Raw genomic sequence first — 24,940 nt, 5'->3', positions numbered from 1 at the left:
TCATGCTTTCTTCTTCCCTTCCTTGTGTCTTGCATATTGTGGCCATTCAAGAAAAATGCCTTACTCTATTTGTGATGTGCTCTTATATCAAAGAGGCCGAGAATTTATTGGTTTATCTCTTGGAAACTGGTAAGGTCTGATATGTGTGGGGTCACTGAAGGCCAAAGGCATTTCCACAATATTAAGATTTATGCTTTACAGACAGCTCTTTTTTCCCTAACATCCTTTTTAAAAAGAAAATTATTCTAACTCATGAAAAAGTTACATTTCAAATGTGTATAGAAAGAATAACATGCAGATTTTAATATGTAAATTGAGCATTCTGGACCAACACAAGGAGGGCATGTGCTTAATTTTCTTGCAGTGGAGACGGCTTGCTTTCTAAAAGTTCTCTAGCCCTCTGCTCATAGCCTTGTGTGTGGCCTACACATGGCAACTTGTCAGGCTGTCATTGCACAGGGCTCTGAGGAGGTGCAGTTGCTCTTCACAAAGAACTGAGGGTAGTCCAGCTTTGGTCTCCGCCCACCTCTGACTTAGCTGCTCTGGCTGATGCAATGCTTGTTAAGACCTCATTATTTGCCTTATAGATTGACTCTACCAGATAATTAGGGGTCATTAAATGATTCTTCCCCCTTAAAACAGCATTGGTATGAATAAAACAAAACAAAGCACAGTGAAAATAATAGAACACAAGATCGAAATTGTTTTTAAATAATAACCTCCTGATCCCACAGGTAATAGATCACAATCAAATCAAATCTCATTATATATTTCCAACTCCTTGGAGGAAGAAGTACACGTATTGTCTAATAGATATCTATTCTTCCTACACACGTAAGAGTTAGTTCAATAATTTGATTTTTCTTCTTTTCAATTTCAAAGCCTGGCATAAAGTAAGAGCTTCCTAAATGTTGGTAATATAGAGGAAAGTATGGAGTAAATAATGATCTTTTTTTTTTTGAGATGGAGTTTCTCTCTGTCTCCCAAGCTGGAGTGCAGTGGTGCAATCTCATCTCACTGCAACCTCCGCCTCCTGGGTTCCAGAGATTCTGCTGCCTCAGCCTCCCGAGTAGATGGGATTACAGGCACGTGCCACCACGCCTGGCTAACTTTTGTGTTTTTAGTAGAGATGGTGTTTCACCATGTTGGCCCGGCTGGTCTCAAACTCCTGACCTTCGGTGATCTCCCCGCCTCGGCCTCCCAAAGTGCTGGGATTACAGGCGTAAGTCACCGCACCTGGTCAATAACCATCTTTTAAGCCAATCAGGTTACAATTCTACAAAATTACAAATAAAGGTTAAAATAAGTAAATGGGAAAGATCATGAGTAATATTGCAGCATAAATCATCTTCCTTGATTCTTCTCTGCCTTTCTTGGGTTTTTCTATGAAAGCATATATAAAACATAGAATGTTTATATTCTGACAAAATTCTATCTGTTCTTTTTTTTTGAAGGAAACATTCGATTGCTCTGAATATGGAAATAGATCTTGCCCAGAAAATGAAAGGTCTCTGGGTGTCCGAGTGGCCATGTATTCATTTATGGCAGGAGCCATATTCATCACAATATTTGGCAATCTTGCCATGATAATTTCTATTTCCTACTTCAAGTAGCTTCACACACCAACCAACTTCCTCATCCTTTCCATGGCCATCACTGATTTCCTCCTGGGATTCACCATCATGCCATATAGTATGATCAGATCGGTGGAGAACTGCTGGTATTTTGGGCTTACATTTTGCAAGATTCATTATAGTTTTGACCTGATGCTTAGCATAACATCCATTTTTCATCTTTGCTCAGTGGCCATTGATAGATTTTATGCTATCTGTTACCCATTACGTTATTCCACCAAAATAACTATTCCAGTCATTAAAAGATTGCTACTTCTATGCTGGTCGGTCCCTGGAGCATTTGCCTTCGGGGTGGTCTTCTCAGAGGCCTATGCAGATGGAATAGAGGGTTATGACATCTTGGTTGCCTGTTCCAGTTCCTGCCCAGTGATGTTCAACAAACTATGGGGGACCACCTTGTTTATGGCAGGTTTCTTCACTCCTGGGTCTATGATGGTGGGGATTTATGGCAAAATTTTTGCAGTATCCAGAAAACATGCTCATGCCATCAATAACTTGCCAGAAAATCAAAATAATCAAGTGAAGAAAGACAAAAAAGCTGCCAAAACTTTAGGAATAGTGATGGGAGTTTTCTTATTATGTTGGTTTCCTTGTTTCTTCACAATTTTATTGGATCCCTTTTTGAACTTCTCTACTCCTGTAGTTTTGTTTGATGCCTTGACGTGGTTTGGTTATTTTAACTCCACATGTAATCCGTTAATATACGGTTTCTTCTATCCCTGGTTTCGCAGAGCACTGAAGTACATTTTGCTAGGTAAAATTTTCAGCTCACATTTCCATAATACTAATTTGTGTATACAAAAAGAAAATGAGTAAACTTATTCTGCATGAATAAATTGGAGCAAAAAACTAGAATTTAGAAGAATGAAGTTGTTTAAAATGTGTGTTTTTGTGCATGTGTGTATTATTTTAGCTACCATAGAAAGCTCTTGGTTTCTAAGATGAGAATAAAAAAATGGAAGCTTCTCTTTGAGCCCAAAATCCCTCCAATAATTTTCAGAATTCTTTACACATCCACTACTTCCTGGTAGAGAAAAAAGAAAGAAAATTAGAAAAATAAAGAGAACGTGGGGGAAAGCCAGAGATGGAACAAAGAGGACACACAAAACCTTTTATACTGTTCAAAAAGGGTCAAAACATAGGCTGAGCTTGGGAACTGCTTGTCCCCCACTCCACCACAGACACTTCATGTGATATTCCCATTTCATTTTTGTTCCTCAGTATCTTATCAGATGTACTTTGGAACATCAGCAACTAAAAATGATAGGTGAGTAAATATGGAAATAACAATTTCAAAAACCCATATTCTTCCAGGAGTCAGTTATGTGTTAGCCGAGAGTTAAGCCTTTGCTAGATTCTGCTGTTGTGAGAACAAACGTTTCTTAACTAAAAGAAGAATTGGCAAACTGAGTAACTGGGGCCACAGACTTCAGGCAGGTTTTCATTCAGGAGCCATCCTAATCACAGCAGCTAGTAGTTTCCATGTTACATGCAGTAGAACTCTGTTTAGTGTCTTCCTTTCCTCCATAGGCTCATCCACATTTTGTATTGCTATTTGGTGTTCTGATGTTTCAATAAATGTGAAATACCTACTTAAGTTTTGTTTTGAGTCCATCTTTCCTTTTTGCTTGATATTTATACACATACTTTTTAATAACACAAGAATGAGAGGGAGAGATAAAGAAGAAAATTATTAACTTCAGGCTGAAACTCATAAAAAACTGATGGGCTGTGACCAGTGATGTGTTGGTATAAGTTCAACACTGGGCTCTAAAAAAAAGTCCTAATTTGTAGAGTTTGAGGATTTCCATGGTATATACATTTAAAAACCCTTTCCTTATAAGTGATTTTAACCTATAAGTGTAATGTCCTGAAAAGTTAACAAACTCTTCTTGAAAATAATCATGGGTGGTTCCAGTAAACCACTGACTGCAAACAACATTTTTAATGAAAAGCAAATTAGAATAGAAGAAAATAGATAATATCAAAATACATCACTTGCACCGAGGCTAAGTATAACCTCATGAAGTTTTATTTTCAGATATATCTCTGTGAATGTGTGTGTGTGTGTGTATGTGCGTGTGTTTATATATGGTAGTGAACTGTGTTTCACTGAAATATTCCTTGTTTAATTTCTTCATTTACATTATAGCAATGAAAATTGTGAGTTTTCAAGAAGAGAGTAGTTGTATCCAGGTGCAGTTATGAAAGCAAATCTGTCAGTACCTTTTCAATGTCCTTTTACGTTTCAAAATGTAATCACCTTGCCGTGTTCTAGTGAGGATGACAGAGCGATCCAGCATCCTGCATACTTGCTGCCTTCTACCATTCACTCTGCCTTCATTTCCCAGAATTAGTAAAGTCATCTTCCTCAACACCCAGAATTTTATAGGAAGTTACAAATGCGAAAACTGAGCCTGGGGGATTTAGTGGTTTACCCTGGATTATACAACTAGTTATAAGTGCAGGACTAGAGCCCAGCTTTCTTGACTTCTTATTCTGTGTTCTTTGTTTACTGAACTTTTTAATTTTTTTGGATTTGTGACATTTTAACTGGCTTTTTTTTTAAAACAAAGATTTTCAACATTCAAACTCGTACAAATCACTGCAGTGAAAATAAAAATTCTCCCATCCCAGTACTTTCTCATTACATTTAGGAATCAAAGTATAAACAGAAACCTTTTATGATTCAGACAATTATTACCCCCTTGGATATTAGCCAGCATTTAATTGAGCCCATACATCTGTGTATTTTCAATATATGGAAATGTCTGTACTTAATCTTCCTAGAATGATCATGAAATCAGATATAAAATAGTCTTTCATTTGGAAAAAAAAAAAATAAAACAAACTGGGCCATTAAAAATACACAGGGATGCCTATAATCCCAGCACTTTGGGAGGCCCAGGTGGGCGGATCATGAGGTCAAGAGATGGAGACCATCCTGGCCAACATAGTGAAACCCTGTCTCTACTAAAAATACAAAAATTAATTGGACGTGGTGACATGCATCTGTAGTCCCAGCTACTTGGGCGGCTGAGGCAGGAGAATCACTTGAACCCAGGAGGCGGAGGTTGCCATGAGCTGAGATCGCACCACTGCCCTCGACAGAGTAAGACTCTGTCTCAAAAAAAATCAAAACAAATAAACAAACAAACAAACAAACAAAAAACCCAGGGTATTTCAGTATCTCTTGAGAAAGTTAAAAGAGTAATCCCACCGGGACTCCACAGTTAGTGCCTATCTGGAAGCTCCTGGATCTGAGTTCTCTACTCCAGTTCTCCTGAGAGCAGAAGCAAACTTATATAGGAATCAGATATCTTAATCCTCCACACTGAACTTTCCGGAATTTCCTGATATCGCACCTGTGAAGCCACAAGAAAAGGGTCATTGATTCACAACCAACATATCAGGAAAGGGAAGGTACTGGGTCAATAAAAAGAATTGGAAATGTTCTATTCTTTTTAAATTATTGCTAATTTATTCTCTTCTTCAAAATAAGTGAACAGTGATAGTTGCATTTTATAAAGAATCAGAAATTGTTGAAATGGGTTGCAATTGAGAAGATAGTTTTTAACTAAAAAATAATCATTATAATTTTCTGGTGAAAGAAAGGTCTTAATTTTTCCATAAAAATTCATTTGACAAGATTGGTAAATTTTTATATAGTGACATACAAAATACTTTTGCAAAGTACAAGAACTATGCAAGACATGATTCAGTAAACGTAGTTAGGTATTTCAACAATGCTAAAATGCACTTTCCTCTCTGCCATTATATATCAATAGTTTTAGACTTCAGTCTTAAATTCCAAGAGCCCTAGGGCTGTCAGAATTTAAAGGAGAATTATTTATGACATTATCCAAATTTGTGTTCAAATGAGAAATCTTTAAAAATCTGCTTCTTTGTACATATAATCTGAGTTAATAAATTGAAGAAGTGGAACACTAATAGCTCATATCTTCCTTTGCTTATCTTTCTTACCTGTTTTTCCAACAAGGAAAAATGAAATTATAATTTATATTGATTTATATGTTTGTACGTACATACATAGGTGGCAATGGCAATTGTAAGTTCTTTGCCCAGATAGGTAGGTTCTAGAAGAGGAGAACATGTTTTATGGCAGTAGTGACACCTTTATTTGGTGCCAGGTAGAGCACATGTACAAATGCTTGCCTCTATGGTCAGAACCACGATTACAGTCTACTACAGGTTATATGGTATTCATCCTGGAAGGCTGTGAAAATTAGATTCCTAACTTGGTGTTGCTGTTAAGTCATCTCTGCCTCCTACTAAAATGAATGTGTCCAGACAATCAAAGATTCTCTTCAACAAGCATTAACTCCATGATATATTGCATTGCAAATCTGACTTTTTCCAAAGGTATGTGGCTGGAGATATGCCAACCTTAGTCAGTGCTTAAAACTAAAACTTGAGGAGGAAAAGGAAAAGGTCCCAGCGGGAAATTATTTGTAATTATTAATATTTGAACATTTGTAACTTAAAAAATGAGAATTTCATAGAGGCTATGTGATTCAACATAATAGATGACATAAAAGTCTAAAAAAGCTAAAGGAGCTAGCATAATTTTTATGAAGAAAAGCAGGGAGGAAGGTAGGAACAATGTTAATGACCGCAAAGATCTGCATGTCAACTTCAAATGTATAAACGTATTATGAAACAGTAAAAGTTTATTTGCAAATCAGTTATTTGGAAATTAGAATACAGTTTTCCAAAAGAATATTGTTAGTTTGTTAAAGCTGGTTATTGTGAGCCTCACTGTGTTCTTACTACACAGATGCCCACTGTGGAATGTTAAGATAACGATGAGGCTAGAAACTGCACCACATAATACATATTTGTAAATATTTTATTTATGGCCTTCTCCAGTTTTGAAAGTATATGAATTTTCCTTGTGTATATAGGAAGTTGCACATAGTGAAAGATTTGGTCGCGTGTTGAAACATCTTATAGAATCCTCCCAATACTTAAAACATGAAACAGTTACTTATACGTAAGACCTATGTGAGGTTGCTTAAATGTCGTGACTGTGATCAATAAGGTCATAGGGGCAACTGGGGTGTGGCTGAGTCTCCTGTGTAATCATAAACATTAACTGCATTTAAATACTGTATGAGTTTAACTGCAAGTCTGTATTTCGCAAGAGTATTTCCTTTTATCTTTGAGAGTATGTGAGTTTTAGCTGGAAAAAAATCCCCAATTCCTCTAAGTGGTAGATAAGGTGCGAACATCACATATGGGACTGAAAAGAGCCAAGACAACCTCATCTTCACACCTCAGTGGGACACTGAGGGGTGTCATGCCACTGGCAGCAGCACCTCCCAACTGCATCTAGCTTAAATACTTCCACTTTTGTTTTCTTCTACTAACACTGTCTATCTCTGTCCAGAGTCAAAATCTCTGGTTTTCTCATGCTACAGGATCAGTAAATTATGTCTACACAAAATCTCTCAGCTCCTTCTGTCTAAATGCTGCTTTGGGAGGGGTTATTTTATAAGAACACCATCAACAATTCAATACTAGAAGAAATTTTCACAAAGTGTACTCCTGAAACGAATCCATTCATTTATAGGGATGATTTAAGCACATTGAATTAATTGCTTTTATTGAAACAATGCAGATATTTTTAAAGCAGTAATGATTTACAATTTATGTGTAGGTTTATTCATTGAAACATATGTCTCTAGTGTATACTAGAAGCCTTAACTTAGATACTGAGAATCCAGTGGTGATGGATAGATAGACAAGTTACTTGTCTCACGGTGGTGAGTTCATATATTTTTTAACACAGATATAAATTCAACAATTATTTCTCAAGTGCTATCACTAATGTGCTCAAACGGGGCCCAGGCTAGATGTTCACAACCTTTCCTTGGTGAAAACCAAAGAATAAAGAGAGGCAGTGAGTGGAGGACTATCTATAATGGAGAGAAAAGTATCCTCAATATAATTTTTAACAAGAGAAAAGCACACATGTTTATTTAATATAAATTTTACATGACACAGGATACTTCAATAATGAATACTGCCTCAAAACAGTAAAAACTGTGCATTTTTATGAACAGTCATGCAAAAGTATGACAAAAAGATATAACAGTAATAAACTGGGGGTAACTGAACAAGGCCTGTTTGTTCAGATTCTTCCTGGTATCTCTGTGTGACATTCTTTTCCCCCGAGTATAGGACACAAGAGGGTCTTATGACCTATTTTAGGAGAAGACCAGATCATTCTTTTAGGGTCTGCTTTAGGGAAGAAGTGGGAGAAGGCCAGAGTAAACTTACTTCCACTATTTCCTCAAATGCCAAGGGGCCGTGTTTTGGGGTACCCTATCCTGAACCTGATCAACTTTTCCTTTAAAATTTTTGAAATTATGATGGATACATAACAGTTGTACATATTAATAGGGTACGTGTGATATTTTGATACAGGAATTCAATGTGTAATGGTCAAACCAGAGTAACTGGAGTATCCATCATCTCAAGCATTTATTATTTCTTTTGTGTTAGGAATATTCCAATTCTACTCTTTTAGTCATTTTAAAATATACAGTAAGTTATTATCAACTATAATCATCCAATGTGCTACTTAATACTAGATTATATTCACTCCATCTAACTGTATTTTTGTACCCAATAACCATTCCCTCCTTATCCCCCTCTCCCACTATCCTTTCCAGCCTCTGATAACCATCATGCTGCTCCCTATCTCCATGAGTTCAATGCTTTTTTTTTTTTTTCTCCCTAAATGAGCGAGAACGTGAGACATTTGTCTCTCTATGTCTGGCTATTACAGCTAACATATTGTCCTCCAGTTCCACTCATGCTGTTGCAGATGACAAGATTTCATTCTTTTTTATGGCTAAATATTAACTAATATTGATCAGGCATGTCCCAGAACTGAAAGTACTATTCATTGAATCTCTGTATTGAACCCCAAACTTTATTTCATATCTCTCTTTCATCTTGTTTCTCTGCTCTTCTGTTTCTTATTTGTTTACAAGAAGATGATTTAAAATGAACCACCTTTCTGTTACCAGTGATTCCACACTTTCAGAGCTGGAGAAGCCTGCAAGGCTCCTCATCTACCCCAGCACACCTCCCATCACTGAGAGTTCACAGCTGGCTGATGGCAGAAGCTGGACTAGGAGAACTCTCAATGCAAGCCTCTTTTGCTACCTCCTCTTTGGAAGTCGCTGATGTAAACCTTTAACTTAGAGAAACGAGGGAGTCACATGCAACAGTCAGCTCTATAAAAGGTCCTCCTAAGACTTTCCAAGGAGACACCTTTCTGTGACTTGGTAATAAGAAATGTCTCTAACCAGCAAAATTCAGGTTCTTTTGTCACCAGGAAGTTCCTTTTCTTCCCTGTCAGTCGGGAAGAATGACAGAATCAAAAGCAAGGAAGGGAACTAATAGCACCTTGAGATGAGGAAGGGGTCAGTTTTTGCTCTTTCTCGGAGGTTATTTTTGTGCTCTTTCTTAGGATTCTAAAGGAAAAACTAAACTGAATCTGCCTAACTAGATGCATTTGTTAAATGTACACTGCAGTTGAATCTTTACATAACTTGGGAGAATTCATCATAGGCCCAGGGTGTCTCCTCTGTCTGATTCACTCAAGATTGAACCTACTTTTCTGTGACCCACTAAGCAGACTCCGTGCTTTGTTATAGGCACAGTGTCAAGCTTCTTTTGAGGTTGCCAGGGAGTGGCTTTTCAAGGTGATGTGTATTCCAAAGCAAATAGCAAAGCAAGTGTGACAATTCATTGGAAGTTTTTATTTATGCGATGTGTCCACCCTCCTTTAATCAGCCCACTGTGACCAAAAGGAGTCATGTGAAATTTGAGTAACTGGGTCTGTGAGTGTGGAATTTGTAATTTTTATTGGTCTCTCAGGGATGGAACGTATGACATGGCTTCACTAGTTAGAATCTCAGAGAAGCTATAAGACTTAAGAAATACAGGGAAGGAGCATGAAGAGTAGAGGACAGGAGAGGCAGAAGGGAGGACGGGAAGAGAGTAGCAAACAGAGAAGCTATGAAGCACTGACCCAGGTGCATGGTTTAACCCATAGGCACATGGCTTTCAACAGCCATGTTTCATGGTACTGCATGTTTTGGCAGCAATATGCCATTTATAACTCTTAAAACATTTGCACACTGTTTACAAATGAAGATTGCAAATTATCGAAAGAATGCCTAAAGAAAAACTTTGGCATTTCACTTGGTTTTTGTGTGTTGAGTATTTTTTATGATGCAAGAGATGTTAGCGGCCATATTCAAAACAGTTTCTAGGAATGTGTCTGTTCAAAGTGAAAGCTGACCAAAAATTCTTGAAAATCTCCCAATTCTTTACCAGGAATAAAACAGTCAATAGATAAACCTATGTTGGATACATGGATGGATGAAATAAAATTAAATAGGATAACACAAGAAAGAATACACGATTGAAAAATTTCATTTTTCTAATGCAGCAAGTAACTCAGAAAGCAAACACAGTTGATATAATTTAAAATATTTGAATAAATTGCAACTGAAGTGAATTAATAATAGATAACTTTGAACACTTTTGTACTATTAGGAGCTGAAATTTACTGGAATCATTTTAAGAAGAGAAGAAACAGTGACTCATCCTTCTGGAAAGAAATTTCAAGTGGTAAAGCACCATGGATCTAACTTACATTCCCAAAGACCTATCCAGTTGTCCAAAATTTGTAAATAAATCCTGTCCTCCCACAAACCGCTCTTTTCATATCCGGGTGATAATGTATCTGGTTATGACTGGAGTCATGATTATCACTATTTTTGGAAACTTGGTTATAATAGTTTCTATATCGCATTTCAAACAGCTTCACTCTCCCACAAACTTTCTGATCCTCTCCATGGCAACCACGGACTTTCTGCTGGGTTCTGTCATTATGCCATACAGCATGGTGCGATCAGTGGAGAGCTGCTGGTACTTTGGAGATGGCTTTTGTAAATTCCATATGAGCTTTGACATGATGCTCAGCCTGACCTCCATTTTCCACCTCTGTTCCATTGCTATTGACCGATTTTATGCTGTGTGTTACCCTTTATATTACACAACCAGAATGACGAGCTCCACCATAAAGCGACTGCTGGCATTTTGCTGGTCAGTTCCTGCTCTTTTTTCTTTTGGTTTAGTCCTATCCGAGGCCAATGTTTCCGGTATGCAGAGCTATAAGATACTTGTCGCTTGCTTCAATTTCTGTGCCCTTACTTTCAATAAATTTTGGGGGACAATATTGTTCACTACATGTTTCTTTACCCCTGGCTCCATCATGGTTGGTATTTATGGCAAAATCTTTATCGTTTCCAAACAGCATGCTCGAGTCATCAGCCATGTGCCTGAAAGCACAAAGGGGGCAGTGAAAAAACACCTATCCAAGAAAAAGGACAGGAAAGCAGCGAAGACCCTGGGTATAGTAATGGGGGTGTTTCTGGCTTGCTGGTTGCCTTGTTTCCTTGCTGTTCTGATTGACCCATACCTAGACTACTCCACTCCCTTACTAATATTGGATCTTTTAGTGTGGCTTGGGTACTTCAACTCTACTTGTAACCCTCTTATTCATGGCTTTTTTTATCCATGGTTTCAGAAAGCACTCAAGTACATAGTGTCAGGAAAGATATTTAGTTCCCATTCAGAAACTGCAAATTTGTTTCCTGAAGCACATTAATAAAAAGCTGTTGTGAAAGTGAATAGAATATTGCAAATGAGATTGTTATTATTTTGACTTGCGACATATACCTTACATCCCCAGAACACTACAAACATGATACTATTAAATTTCAGTAATTGAGGTAAGTGTTCTATCACCTACACAAGAGGTACATTCACTATCTTTGACCGGTAAATCTATTATTCAATTATTTGTTAATTGTTAACTCACTTCCAATCCACACTCACCTCTAACTGGTGAGGAAAATGTACAAAAGAAATATAAAACATAGTTCAGAATAGGTTGGCCTAGATTTACATACATGAGACAATTAAAAAGCAATATAAGAATTTTTTATAAAGTGTTGGCTTTGGTTCCTATCTGATACCATTCTAGGAATTCAGGAAAAGGAAGATCATTGCGGCCTGTGGGTCCATGAAGGAAGTGTGCCTTAAGGTCGGCCTTTATTATCAACTAGTGGCCTGCCTTATCATATGTCTTGGGAGAATCATTAACCATCATTTCATAAATTATTCAGTTATTTTATGATACCTTTAGGCTCACTACAAAGAGTTTTCCATAGGTGAGGCAGATTGATTATGAATCAACATATGCAATTTGAGCTTTTGCTTTTGCGATTATTTACTTTGTGGTTTACATTTGAAATGACTTTCTGGTTCCTGTTTCTCTAGCATCTTAATCTGCTTGGTATGTCTTCATGATTGGCCAGCAATCACAAGGTCTCTCCTTGTCCTTGTTTCAACCACTTTCTCCAAAAGTCTTCCTTAGGGTGCCCCCAAACAAATTTCATCACACCATAATACCTACAATCTATATCAGATCATTACCTTTGGTGAACATTTTTTCAGTGACTTTTCTGTGAAGCATTAAGAGATCAACAGAACCTTCATGAGTTGGGAAATACATGAGCACATATGTCAGTCATGTCCACAATCCCCTCATACCTGGGATTATGTTGTAGGAGGGAGAAGAGGAAAAGGAGAAGGAGACTAGAATATTCCCTTTTCTTCCTTTTTTTTAAAAAACAATTTAAGTTTTTTTGTAAGTTTGTTTTTGAGACAGGGTCTCACTCTGTCACCCAGGCTGGAGTCCAGTGGCACAATCTCAGCTCACTGCAACCTCCACCGCCTGGGCTCAAGCAATCCTCCCACCTCAGCCTCACAAGTAGCTGAGATTACAAGTGTGTGCCATCACACCTGGCTAGCTTTTGTAGTTATAGTAGAGACAGGGTTTCGCCATGTTGTCCAGGCTGGTCTTGAACTCATAGGCTCAAGCAATCTGCCCTCCTCAGCCTCCGAAAGTGCTGGGATTACAGGCATGATCCACCCCCAGTGCACCCAGCCGAATGTTCCTCTTTTCCTGACCGAGGTCAGCCTTAGGTCAAACTTTGAAATAGGATATTTTAATTTTGTATTTTTCCTGTCTCTTTTCTAAGTTGTTTTCTCTCAATACCCAAATACTCTTTGTCCTAGATCCAATCATGGAAAATTATCCAGGCTCAACTTCCATCTCAAAGGGCATTGTAAGTCAGTAAGGGCTACCTCCCTGTCACCATTGTTACAGTTTTTATTCCCTCTACTTGTTAGGCAAATAGTAAATGTGCCTAATAAATGCATAATTGATAGCCGTAAAATATTCTCATTTTTACCAAAGGATATTTACCTTTGCATAATTACCAACGGATAATCCAGTCTAAGGGCTGATCTAGATTTGAATAATTTTGGCTCTATCTAGGAAGGGACATTAGGGTGAGAAGCACTGCCAAGTGCCTTCTTTCTGACAGTCTCACAGGACAGTAGACATCACCCAGCCAGCCCTCTCCCTTCACAGGTGAGGACATTAAAATTAACTTTCTCCACTTCTGTAGTGATAGATTGTTTATACCCGGTGGTCCTTCTACTTTTGGCTTCTTTTCAGTTCCTGTTTTAAAAATTCATATTTGTTTCTCCACTTATTTATTTATTTAATTTGGAGGGATATTTATTTAAACTTTTATTTTAGAATCAGGAGATGCATGATCAGGTTTGTTACCTAGGTATATTGCACGATGTTGATGTTTGGAGTATGGATGAATCCGTCATCCAGGTAGTGAGTATAGTGAACTGTAGGTAGTTTTATTCAAAACTTACTTCCCTCCTTGTCCTCTCTTGTATTCCCCAGTGTCTACTTTTACCATTTTTATGACTATGTGTACCCAGTGTTTAGCTCCTACTTATAAGTGAGAACAGGCGGTATTTGGTTTTCTGTTACTGCATGAGTTCACTTAGGATAATGGTTTCCAGCTACATACACGTTGCTGCAAAGGGCATGATTCCATTCTTTTGATGGCTGTATAGTCTTCCATGGTGTGTATATACCACATTTTCTTTATCCAATCAACTGTTGTTGGGAACCTGGGTTGATTGCATGCCTTTGCTATTGTGAATAGTGCTGAGATGAATATATGGGTGCATGAGTCTTTTTAAAAAATAATTTCAATGTTTACCTAAGATTCAGGGGGTACATGTGTAGGTTTGTTACACAGGTATATTGTGTGATGCTGAAGTTTGGGATATAAATAATCCCATTAGCCAGGTAGTGTCTACATCTTTACTCTAAAAACTTCAGTATATATGTTTATCTCTTTGTGTGTGTGTGCGTGTGTGTGTGTGTATGTGTGTGTGTGTGTGTATGTGTGTGTGCCCATGTACTACTCTGGAAGCAGCATTAGATAATTTAAAGAGGGGAGGGAGCAGTATAGGGACAGCTGGCTTCAGTATTGGGACACTGGCACATGGCTGTTAGAATGAGAACTGTCTGTAGGTATAAATATACCTAGATAGACCTGGGATAATCTTTTTGGATAGACTTAGCTAAGTAGCTGCATGAAACCTATAGCTGTAAGGTTATATGGGATCTGTGTATATTCATTAAGATAGACATTGAGTACTCATTAAAGAATATAAATATTCATTTGGAAATTCATCTGTAATGTGCCTTGCCTCCCACCCCTGTCTTCTTCTCTCCAGTTTCACAGCTTTCCAATAGATTCTGCACAGTAATCTAGCATTGACACTTTTCTTTTAAGTATTTTAAACAGTTTCTATGCTAGATCCTTTCATAGGCCCCAAGCCTTCTCCACCCAGTCTGGGTAGGGGGTTGGCCTGTACAAACTGGATTAAGGAGTTCTCCTGCTCAAGGTTTCAGATGACAGTTCACCATTGGGAAGCACCTGCAGGAGATCAGCTGGTGGAAGGAGGGTGAAGTCGGGTACTTATCCCAGGCAACCTTTCTGCCACATTGCCCTGGGGCTGGTTGTGTTCCTCTAGGAAAGGCCATTTGGAGTCCCTCTCCATGCAGTCATCCTCTCAAATCTCCCATAACTGCTTCCTTCCCCTGCCACTTCTGGTCTAGCTGAGGTGGTGGTTCCCTGCTATTGCTACCCCTGGCTATGAGACTGCTTTTTTCTAGTTCCCTTAAACACTGCCCACACCACACCCTAGTAAATGGTCCTTTATTAAGCTCTCCTCAATCAGCCAGGTTGACTGTGCCATCTGTTTCCTGTCGGAGCTGACGAAGGTAGCTTTTCATTGCTCTGAGATAAAGTTTTGAAATTCTTCCCAAAGGCATCACATTTTGCACGTACTCAACTTGGTCTTCTTTGTCCTTGCACATCGAATGTCTCCTCCCAGCTGCATACTCCTCTGAAGGAATCATTGCCCCCTCAGTTAGTCATTCACCCTGTTTGCCCTATGTGGGGGCTATTCACCATCCTCTTCCATTTGGCTAATTTCTTTTTTAATTTTTAAGATCAGTTTGAGTTTTCTGTGTTCTTTTTGTGTATAGAAAAGATATGTCAGCCTGGCACGGTGACTCATGCCTGTAATCCCAGCACTTTGGGAGGCTGAGGTGGGTGGATCACCTGAGGTCAAGAGATCAAGACCATCTTGGCCAACATGGTGAAACCCCGTCTCTACTAAAAATACAGAAATTAGCTGTGTGTGGTGGCGCACTCCTGTAGTCCCAGCTACTCAGGAGGCTAAGGCAGGAGAATTACTTGAACCCGGGAGGCAGAGGTTGCAGTGAGCCGAGATCGAGCCACTGCACTCCAGCCTGGCAACCGAGAGAGACTCCATCTCAAAAAAAAAAAAAAAAAAAAAAAAGAGAGAGAGAAAAAGAAAAGAAATGTCAAAGTAATTTTGGCTTTTATAACCAATATTTCATTTAGAAAATAATATTGAAAAGCCTAGATCTTCCTTAAAATTTTACTTAATATGTAACTTTTATTTAGCTTCTAATTTATAAACTTTATTTAATTTATAACTTATAAACAGAAGTTATTCTGTATATACATTTAGCAACTTTTAACAGCTTTCAAGTGGCAGTTACAGACTAGTGAATTTAATTCCCTTAGTATTTTATCTGAATTTATTAAATAAGTTCTCTTATTGATGATTTAATTATCAGACACATAAAAACTTCCATAATACTTAAATTGTAAACTTACTTACAAATACAGTGAATTGAAGATCCTAAAATTATAATACCTTTTACATTAAACTTCTCTTGTGCCTTTCAACTTAAAAATTATGTCTAAATCAATTATTTAATAATATATTTTAAGTGGTAATCACAAAGTTATTTTAAGTATTTTAATATGCTAAATTCTCTTAAATATTATCAATATTATAAATGACAAATATATAAAGATCATTTCCAAAATGAATACCAGCGATATCGATTTCCCTTGTCATTTCTTTTTTTTTTTTTTTTTGAGAGAAAATGTATTGATTATATGCACATAATACATTCATGCAAATGCACATATCCTAAGATTTACAATGGGAAAAACTGGCTTTGATTGACTATTGTTTGTACTAAATAAGAATACTAATTTTGCATCATTAGATTTGTCCCAAATAATTGCTGACAATTTTCTTTTCTTTTCATTTCTTTCTTTCTTTTTTTTTTTTTTTTTTGAGATAGGGTCTTACTCTGTCACACAGGCTAGAATGCAGTGGCACAATCATGGCTCACTACAACCTTGACCTCCGTGGGCTCAAGAAAAGATATAAATGAGCCAAACTTTTACTAGAGATTAAAGAATTCACAGGATGAATGCATTATCTAGCATTTGGTAATAAGTGGACAGAGCATGAGTTGTATTTCAACTACATTTTCTCCTTCCTCTCTCCCACCATTCTTTCCTTCCTCTCTTCCTTCCTTCCTTCCCTCTTTTTCATTCTTCCTACCTTTGTTCTTGTGTGAGGCTAGTCCTTGTTGTCCCTCTGAGGTCATAGCAATGTTTGCACAGAACAGAAGCCCCCTCCCAGGGCCATTTCTCTAGTGACTTAGTCTAATCTCTTGCTGGCAGCACACTGAAGGTTGTGAAAAGACACACTGGTCAAAAGCAGGACATAGGACACTGCCCCTAGAGGCGTATTTTAGGCATAAATACTGGTAACAGCACAGCCTGCTAGGAGCCTACCTACAATAGTGTGGTCCCAGGTTCCTAGGAAATGAGCAGGGCAGACAGCGAGAGAACACAGTGCAAATTTGCTTGGTAAGGAACCAGATAACTCACCTTTCAATGATATTAATTTCACCAGCCTAAGTAGCCAAATTTTGGCAAGCCAAAGGAGAATATATTAGGACAGAAAAAAATCAGATAGGTTTATTTTCTTCGTTTGCTATTTTTGCATGTTGAAAGATACCCCTCTTAAAATACTGACCCATAAAAATAAATCTGGCTCATTTTCTTAAATCGCTGAGATCTGAAAGAAACAATGATGCGAAGACCCACAGCAAATCTTTCTTAAGTCTAACTTACAAATAATTTCCCTTACCTATTCCACTATTGTATGGATGAGATACATCAAAGTAAGACAAAATTACTATTTTTGTGAAAGTGGCTGCAGAAGTAGATTGTTTGGGCTATGTAACCAGTAAGAGAAAAATCATGCCTGATAAAGCAGGTATGATATGTCCTCTCCTAATTTTTTTCCATTTATTTACAATGCATTGTTGAAGTAGTTGAGCTATATTTCCCCCTTTTTATTTGATGGAAATATGTATATACTAATATACTTTTAGAGTTCTAGTACTGGAGAAAAAAATTATTGCATAAAATCCCCTTTTCCTTGAAATTCCAATAATTGTTTACATTTTCAAAATTATTATTTCAGAGTTCTTGTATAATGTTTCATTAGTCTATCATCTTCTCCCTTAAAGAACTACATTTGAACTAAAAAACTATGCAATTCTTGCTCTTCTCTCCAGAATTGTCAACGGATGTTTCTTTCTGCCTCCTAGAAGAAATAACTAATAATTTCCATGGGTGGTTGTTTGCAATGTTATAATTAATTTAGCCCTTTGTTGCTGATGCTTGGGGAAATGTTATCAGTAAAAAAGAGAAAAAGGCACAATCATATCCAATGATAAAAGTGAGATGTCATAAAGGGCTTAACTTTATTTTATTTTGTTAAAAAAAATGCTGTATCTATCTTTTCCGAAGGCGAATCTCCAAATAAAAGGAATCTCTATTCTGTTAAGTTTTAAATAATAAACAAAACTCCAACTTGATTTAATTGTATAATCATTTCCCTTTAGCAAACAAGCAAGCCAGCAGTCACATTTGCATGTGGTTACTTGTTTTCATAACTTTTCGCCAAGACCTTAAGATAGGAGTTTGAAATTATTCTTATCTTTGACATTACCTTAACAATTCACCCATGTAATAATTTTAAAAATATATGTGTGTGTCTTACTCTATCTTCTTGTCTTAATCTAACACTTAAATGTTTAACCATTTCCTTAATATGTGTAACTGTAATATATGAGAGAATACTGTTAATTTCTAGAAGTTGTTTCATGCCATGTTTTTCAAATAAATAAATAAATAAATAAGTAAATTCACTTTACAAACCGAGGAGGTTAACTTATATTCTTTCAGTGAACAGATTTTCAAACATGGAACTTAAAACTTTAAAACCTATATAATGAAATGTAAAATTTTGTATGGGAAATGCTCTATTTATGAATATATAGTCACAAATGCTGAAGTGACTTTGTAGTTAGCTTTCTTAAAGGTTGATTTTTAAAAGAATTTTAAAAGAATTGAGGAAAAGTTTTTAAATTACAAATGCAGGGGAGATAAACAGCAGGCTAAATTTAACTTATTAAATAAAGTATCAGATATTAAGATTTGATTATTTGCAGCCTTTTAGAGCTTTGGAACCAAAGTGACTAGTAAACAATTTATTTTGTGTATTCTGATTGCTAGTCTGCACTTTATAAAGGAACGGAACACATCTTTGTTCTTCTTACATTTTATTTCCCTATGGTTTGGTGTTTCAAGTACAACTTAATCGTTTGGTATGTGACTGGTATTTTTTTAAAAACCCTAAAACAATTTAAGAAATCAAGTTACTATACCCAGAGCAAATAAAACATATCATAATGGTAACATTTCAAATAATACACAGATATTGGAGATAATTGCTAAGCTATTATAGCAAATAGTGAAAATAGTATTTTTAAAGGTGCTTGTATTTTTATTAATGTCTTTCGCAATTAAATCTGGTGAGGACGTGCTTGTGGGTTCATTTTCCCAATGGACCATTTAGTTTTAGCCTATTCTCAGGCCAAAGTCCATTTCAACTGGCCTTAGATCGCATTGGTCACCAGAATTACACATCCAGCTCCGGCACTGGAAAAACAAATCAAACCATGTCATACTCTGGGTGAGTAAGTCTCATTATTTTCACATTATAAGGGCAACAGTATTAATTATACAAAATGATAGATTAAGCAGTGAACACTCACACATATCACGTTTGTTATGAATATAAGACAAAAACGGGGGGAGAGGACCTCAACTTGAATTCGGATTCATGAATATAGCTGCTAAACGAAAGGAGATAAGCCACAGATTATAGAATCTTTTATTTGTGGGTTTTTCCTTTATATTTTTAATTGTTCAAGTATAATTTTGTTATCCTCAGTATATTTTTAATTTGCCATAATATAGCTCAAAACTCTAAAAACTATGTTGTTCTCCATGCTGGAGACAGAAATGTTTCCTTAATTGAATAGTATGTCATAAGTGGCAGGACGGAAAGCACTGGCAAATGCCCAAGCATAAAGCTAAAAAGAAGTATCAGCGTAATCTTCAGATCATAATTATTGATTAAGCTAAACATTAAAAAATAGTTCCATAGTTCTTCATAATCCTTGAGGAGCTTTTATTGTTTAAAAATTGTCCAATATAAGTGGGACAGGAAAAACTCAATCTGCCTACGGATTTGGAATCCTGAGTTAAGGTTAATATTAAGGTAACTGGAATGTGCATTCACCTGCATTACTGAGACGAGGATGACCTAATAGCAATCCAGTTTTCTTCAGCCCCTTCCTATTCTAGGGGTGGTTCTTGAACTAACAACACTGGCATCTGCTGAGAGCTTAGAGGCAAACTCTCAGCCCTCCCCCAGAATCAGAATCTGTGTTTTAAAAAGATGCCTCTGTAATCCCAGCACTTTGGGAGGCTGAGACGGGCGGATCACGAGGTCAGGAGATCGAGACCATCCTGGCTAACACGGTGAAACCTCGTCTCTACTAAAAAATACAAAAAACTAGCCGGGCGAGGTGGCGGGCGCCTGTAGTCCCAGCCACTCGGGAGGCTGAGGCAGGAGAATGGCATAAACCCGGGAGGCGGAGCTTGCAGTGAGTTGAGATCCGGCCATTGCACTCCAGCCTGGGCGACAGAGCGAGACTCCGTCTCAAAAAAAAAAAAAAAAGATGCCTAACTTTGTATGCATGCAAAGTTTTAGGAAGCAGTGCTCCTGGTTAGTAGGGAATTCAGACTTGGATTGTACATGCAGGCTTAATTTGGCCTCTGAAAAAAAGCTGTGCTGCTGGTGATTTGTATTGTTGTACTGTGTCTTTCTCACACAGAACTGAAAGGAACACAGCCCTTTTGAACAAGATTCATAGTACCCATAAGACAAAGACGATGAATTTGTCTGACCCTCAGAACCCCCCAACGGTACAATTTTGCTTTAGTTCAGTTAACCATTCGTGCCCTAGAAATGTGAGGCCGGTGCTGACTGTCTGGGCCATGTACCTGGTCATGATCGGGGCTATAGTGATGACTATGCTGGGCAACATGATCATAATCATTTCCATCGCTCACTTCAAGCAGCTCCACTCCCCGACCAACTTCGTGATCCTCTCCATGGCCACCACTGACTTTTTGCTGAGCTGTGTGGTTATGCCCTTCAGTATGATCAGATCCATCGAGTCCTGCTGGTATTTTGGAGACCTCTTTTGCAAAGTCCACAGCTGCTGCGACATCATGCTCTGCACCACCTCCATTTTTCACCTCTGCTTCATCTCAGTTGACCGTTCCTATGCTGTTTGTGACCCATTGCAATATGTCGCCAGAATTACCATCCCTGTCATAGAACTCTACTCATCAGTTGGTCCATTCCCATGCTTTTTGCCTTTGGCCTGGTATTCTCAAAACTAAACATAATTGGTGCAGAAGAGTTTGTTGCAGTCTTTGATTGCACAGGTTTGTGTGTGTTAATATTTAATAAGCTCTGGGGGATACTGGCCTCCTTTATAGCTTTCTTTCTCCCTGGGACGACCATGGTGGGAATTTACATACACATATTCACAGTAGCCAGGAAGCATGCTAAGCAAATTGGCACAGGTTCTAGGACTAAACAGGCTGGGTCAGAAAGCAAAAAAATGACATCCTCTAAAACAGAAAGCAAGGCCACCAGGACCTTAGGAATAGTCATGGGAGTGTTTGTGTTGTGCTGGTTGCCCTTCTTTGTCTTGACGATCACAGATCCTTTCATTAATTTTACAACCCCTGAAGATCTGTACAATGTCTTCCTCTGGCTAGGCTATTTCAACTCGGCTTTCAATCCCATCATATATGGCATGTTTTATCCTTGGTTTCGCAAGGCATTGAGGATGATTGTCACAGGCATGATCTTCCACGCTGACTCTTCCACCCTAAGCCTGTTTCCTGCCCTTGCTTAGGTTGTGTTCCTCATTCAATAGGACTCTTTTCTGGTGGGGAATCTTGGATGCCCCTTCTCCACACAAGTAGGGGCATGAATTGACTAGATAAGGAGATCCTTCCAGTTGGCGTAATGAGTATCTAGGTAGGAGTCATAGATCTAGCCTTCCAAGTATACTAAAGCTACCAAAGTGGTCCATTTCTGGGCTTTGGGGAAAGACAACTCCAATAAAAAGAATCTCTCCCAAGTCTTGCTGACTCCTGAGATTCCAAATTGGGGATCTAGAATTTGAGTCTTTTGGCTTAAATCATATAGAGATTTTCTCACTTTAACTTGAAAACATCAGATGCAAAAGCAAAGTTAGTTTCCACAATCATTGACAGCCTTGTATGTTTGAGTTATCTAAATCTTTCTTGAGATTGTCATTGCTTGTTAGGGGAGTGGGAGAGAGCCTGGGCATACAGAAAGTCTGAGTTATGGAGGATGCTTGTGACATGGAAGGGGAGAAGGACGCAGACAGTTGTAGTTACTTCCAATTGTAATGATTTTGGCTTAAACCCCTTTTCAGAAAGAATTGATGTGAGATTTGCAATATTTGATAAAATCGGACTGTCTTACTAAATGAGATAAATGAATAAAAAGTTTAGGAAAATATGCTTTCTTTCTCCCAATATACACTTTTGATACATGTATGTATGCAGCCTGTGTGTACACATAGTGGGGATGCATCCATGTCTTGCATAAGTGTGTACACAACATATTCATTATCCTCCCAGATTGAACTTTACATGGGTGTCCACAAACATTAGCTCAATTGTTTCTCAGAACAGCTCCACATGCTCTTCCTTGGCTAGGTCAAGGAGAGTGAAGCATTTTCATTCCTAAACCAAATCTCCTCTTCCCAGGACTCATCTAAGTTGAGCAGAGTAGCCATTATCTCAGGGGGAATGGTAACTTCCATAATACTTGCTCTCTGTATTAAAAGCCACTCGGTTCAATGAACATTTATTGAGCACCTACTATGTGCCAAGTGTTGCTCTGATTGCTTGCGGTTCAGAGATAAATAAAACTCAAACCCTGGCCTCACGAGAATTTTGACTTCATAGGAGAGACCATAGCTGCTCAGTTACACTACAGGGTACTATGTGTTATGGCAGAGCCAGGCACAATGAAGCCAAGACAGCATAGCAGAAGAAAATTTAGCCTGGCATGGGTTGTGGAGAGACTGCCTGCATTTTTGACCAAAGGACTGTAGCATCAGGTTTGGTAAGGGAACCAGCGCCTCTGTTAGAGTCAAGGGAAAGCTGGGGAAGTGGAGTTAGAGCATCAGAGAAGGGGTCACTAAGCCAACTTCCTGAAAATCAGCATGAGGAAGCAAGTTTAAGCAAGTACTTTCACCCACTGAAGTGAAATTGCAAAGACAGGGCATGTGGCAAAGTCTGTGGTAAGCTGTTGCCACTGGGTAGCTACTGTTCTGCATCCTTACCCAGGAATTCAGTGGTAGACCTGAGACCACTGTTGCTCAGCAACGTCAGCAGAGAGGAAGAAAACCCGGGTGCAGAGTGGAGCTAGGCCAAGGGTAACTTATAAATAAGAAGTTTAACTGGCTCAAGGTTTTGCAGTCTGTACAGGAAGAATGGCTGAGGAGGCCTCAGGGAACTTACAATTATGGCAGAAGGCAAAGGGAAAGCAGGCACATCTTACAGGGCTGAAGTGGGAGGAAGAGGCAGGAGGGAGGTGCTACACACTTGTAAACAACCAGATCTCGTGATAACTCACACACTATCAAGAGAATAGCACCAAAGGGAAAAATCTACCCCCATGATCCAATCACCTCCCACCAGGCCTCATCTCCAACACTGAGGATTACAATTTGACATGAGATTTATATGGGGACACAGACCCAAATCATATCAGACAGATTTTGAGGAATCAAGAATTATTCTGTCCTATGTGCTCTCAAAGGTAGGTAAAGACTGTCCATAGACAACATGCTATAGCAAGAGAATCTCTGAACCTGAGTGAGGATTGCCAGTTTGAGCTTGTACTAAGAACACTTCCATCTGCCTTCATAATTTCAGGTTATCATAATTAACACAGTCTCATTACAATTGATTTTGTTAAAGTTGGTGGTAATTTGAAAACAAATTTGGTTTCTAGAATTTGATAGCAACACTCCAGACCATAAATGAGAATTAAGTAACAATCTCTAAATATTCCATGAAACATTTTCAAATCCTTATGAAAAAAAATTTCTCAAATATGCATAGGTGTATTCAAAATTAGAAGGAGCTAGGCGATCTAGATAATTTTTAGTCTAGAGTACTACTCTGGTAGATTTCATGAACAGCTAACAGTACAAAGATTATATTGTCACTGGCTAGGAGACCTGGGACAAAGTTTAAAATCTGAGCACAACCATGACCCATTTTTTTTTCCTTGGAGTAAAAATATAGATTTTTTCCTCTTTGGTAAAAGTTACGCATTCTTATTACAAAGAATAAAATGAAACTTCAAGTACTCCAGAAAAGTACTTCCAAAACCAACCAGAGACCCACTGTCAACTCTCTCCATGTATACATGGACCCACAGGGATCGATTTTGCTAATTTTGTTTTCTGTCTTTTGGTATCTGTTGATTTTATTCAGGAAAATGTCATGAATATATTGGTCAGTAGCAATAGAACTATATCATTAATTTTAATGACTGCAAAAGATCTTATTGCATGAATTGTACTATAGTTACTATAGTTTGTTTAATCAATCCCCTACTAGAGCACATTCAGGTTGTTTCCATTTTTTACTACTATTAATAATGCTTCACAGAATATCCTTTAGCATGCATAGTTTATCTTGTGTGATCATCTCCCTGGGACATATTCCTTAAATTGGTACTGTTGGTTCCAAGGATTCACTGTAACTATAAGATATATGTTACTTCCACTTTCACCCCTTGTTCCAAAAGGATTTAAGAATGGCTTACATGAATGTATACAAGAAAAAGAGACCTGACTAGATTATTTTTTAAAGTATGTTTATAAAAAAATGAAAACAGAACAAAGTGGGAAATGAGACTAGGAAAGGCAACATGATGACACTGGAACCAAGAATGGTTCAAGGCCGTAAGACTCAGTCAAATGCAGCTGGAGATTAATTCCAGCCTCTTGACCCCTGGGCCTATGTTCTTCTTGTGAGTCTCATGACCATCCTCTCTGTGCTTCCTCCCTGCTCCTCTGAAACTGCTTCCTGGATCCCATTACTCTTGTGCTACCTCTGGGGGCCACAGACCCTTCTGTCCAATAAAACCTCTCCTAGAGCAGCAACATAACTTCTTTTAATTTTACTGTAAATTGGCACATAATTGTACATATGAATGGGGTACATGCATACACTGTGTAATGACCAAATTAAGATATTTAGCATATTCATCACTTCAAACATTTATCATTCCTTTGTGGTGAGAACATTCAAAGTCCTCTCCTCTAGTTGTTTTGAACATACAATACAATATTGTTAACTATAGTCACCCCACTGTGAAACAGAACACCGGAACTTATTTCTCCTAACTGCACATAGTAC

The 24,940-nt window shown here is 37.9% G+C and overlaps 4 protein-coding genes across 4 annotated transcripts in view; all 4 read left to right on the top strand.

Moving 5' to 3' along the window:
• Positions 1 to 1,487: 1,487 nt before the first annotated feature.
• Positions 1,488 to 2,450, top strand: TAAR2 (trace amine associated receptor 2). Its single transcript, XM_008007909.3, is given in 1 exon segment — positions 1,488 to 2,450. A coding segment is annotated over 1 exon segment (921 nt). The 5' UTR covers positions 1,488 to 1,529.
• A 403-nt stretch (positions 2,451 to 2,853) lies between these two features.
• TAAR5 (trace amine associated receptor 5) overlaps positions 2,854 to 24,940 on the top strand; it is a 28,448-nt gene continuing 6,361 nt past the window's right edge. The window contains exons 1-3 of the mRNA XM_038000693.2: positions 2,854 to 2,901; positions 10,233 to 10,410; positions 10,996 to 11,092. The gene's annotated coding sequence lies outside the window, so the exon portion shown is untranslated. The remainder of the gene's footprint in view (positions 2,902 to 10,232; positions 10,411 to 10,995; positions 11,093 to 24,940) is intronic.
• Positions 10,309 to 11,349, top strand: TAAR3 (trace amine-associated receptor 3). Its single transcript, NM_001329794.2, is given in 1 exon segment — positions 10,309 to 11,349. A coding segment is annotated over 1 exon segment (1,032 nt). The 5' UTR covers positions 10,309 to 10,317.
• TAAR4 (trace amine-associated receptor 4) lies at positions 20,218 to 21,381 on the top strand. Its single transcript, XM_008007013.3, is given in 2 exon segments — positions 20,218 to 20,792; positions 20,795 to 21,381. Coding segments are annotated over 2 exon segments (1,038 nt in total). The 5' UTR covers positions 20,218 to 20,341.

Source organism: Chlorocebus sabaeus, chromosome 13 (genome assembly GCF_047675955.1).
Source record: "Chlorocebus sabaeus isolate Y175 chromosome 13, mChlSab1.0.hap1, whole genome shotgun sequence".
Lineage (NCBI taxonomy): Eukaryota > Metazoa > Chordata > Mammalia > Primates > Cercopithecidae > Chlorocebus > Chlorocebus sabaeus.
Note: the sequence above shows the minus strand (reverse complement) of the source record. Positions and strands in the feature narration are given on the sequence as shown.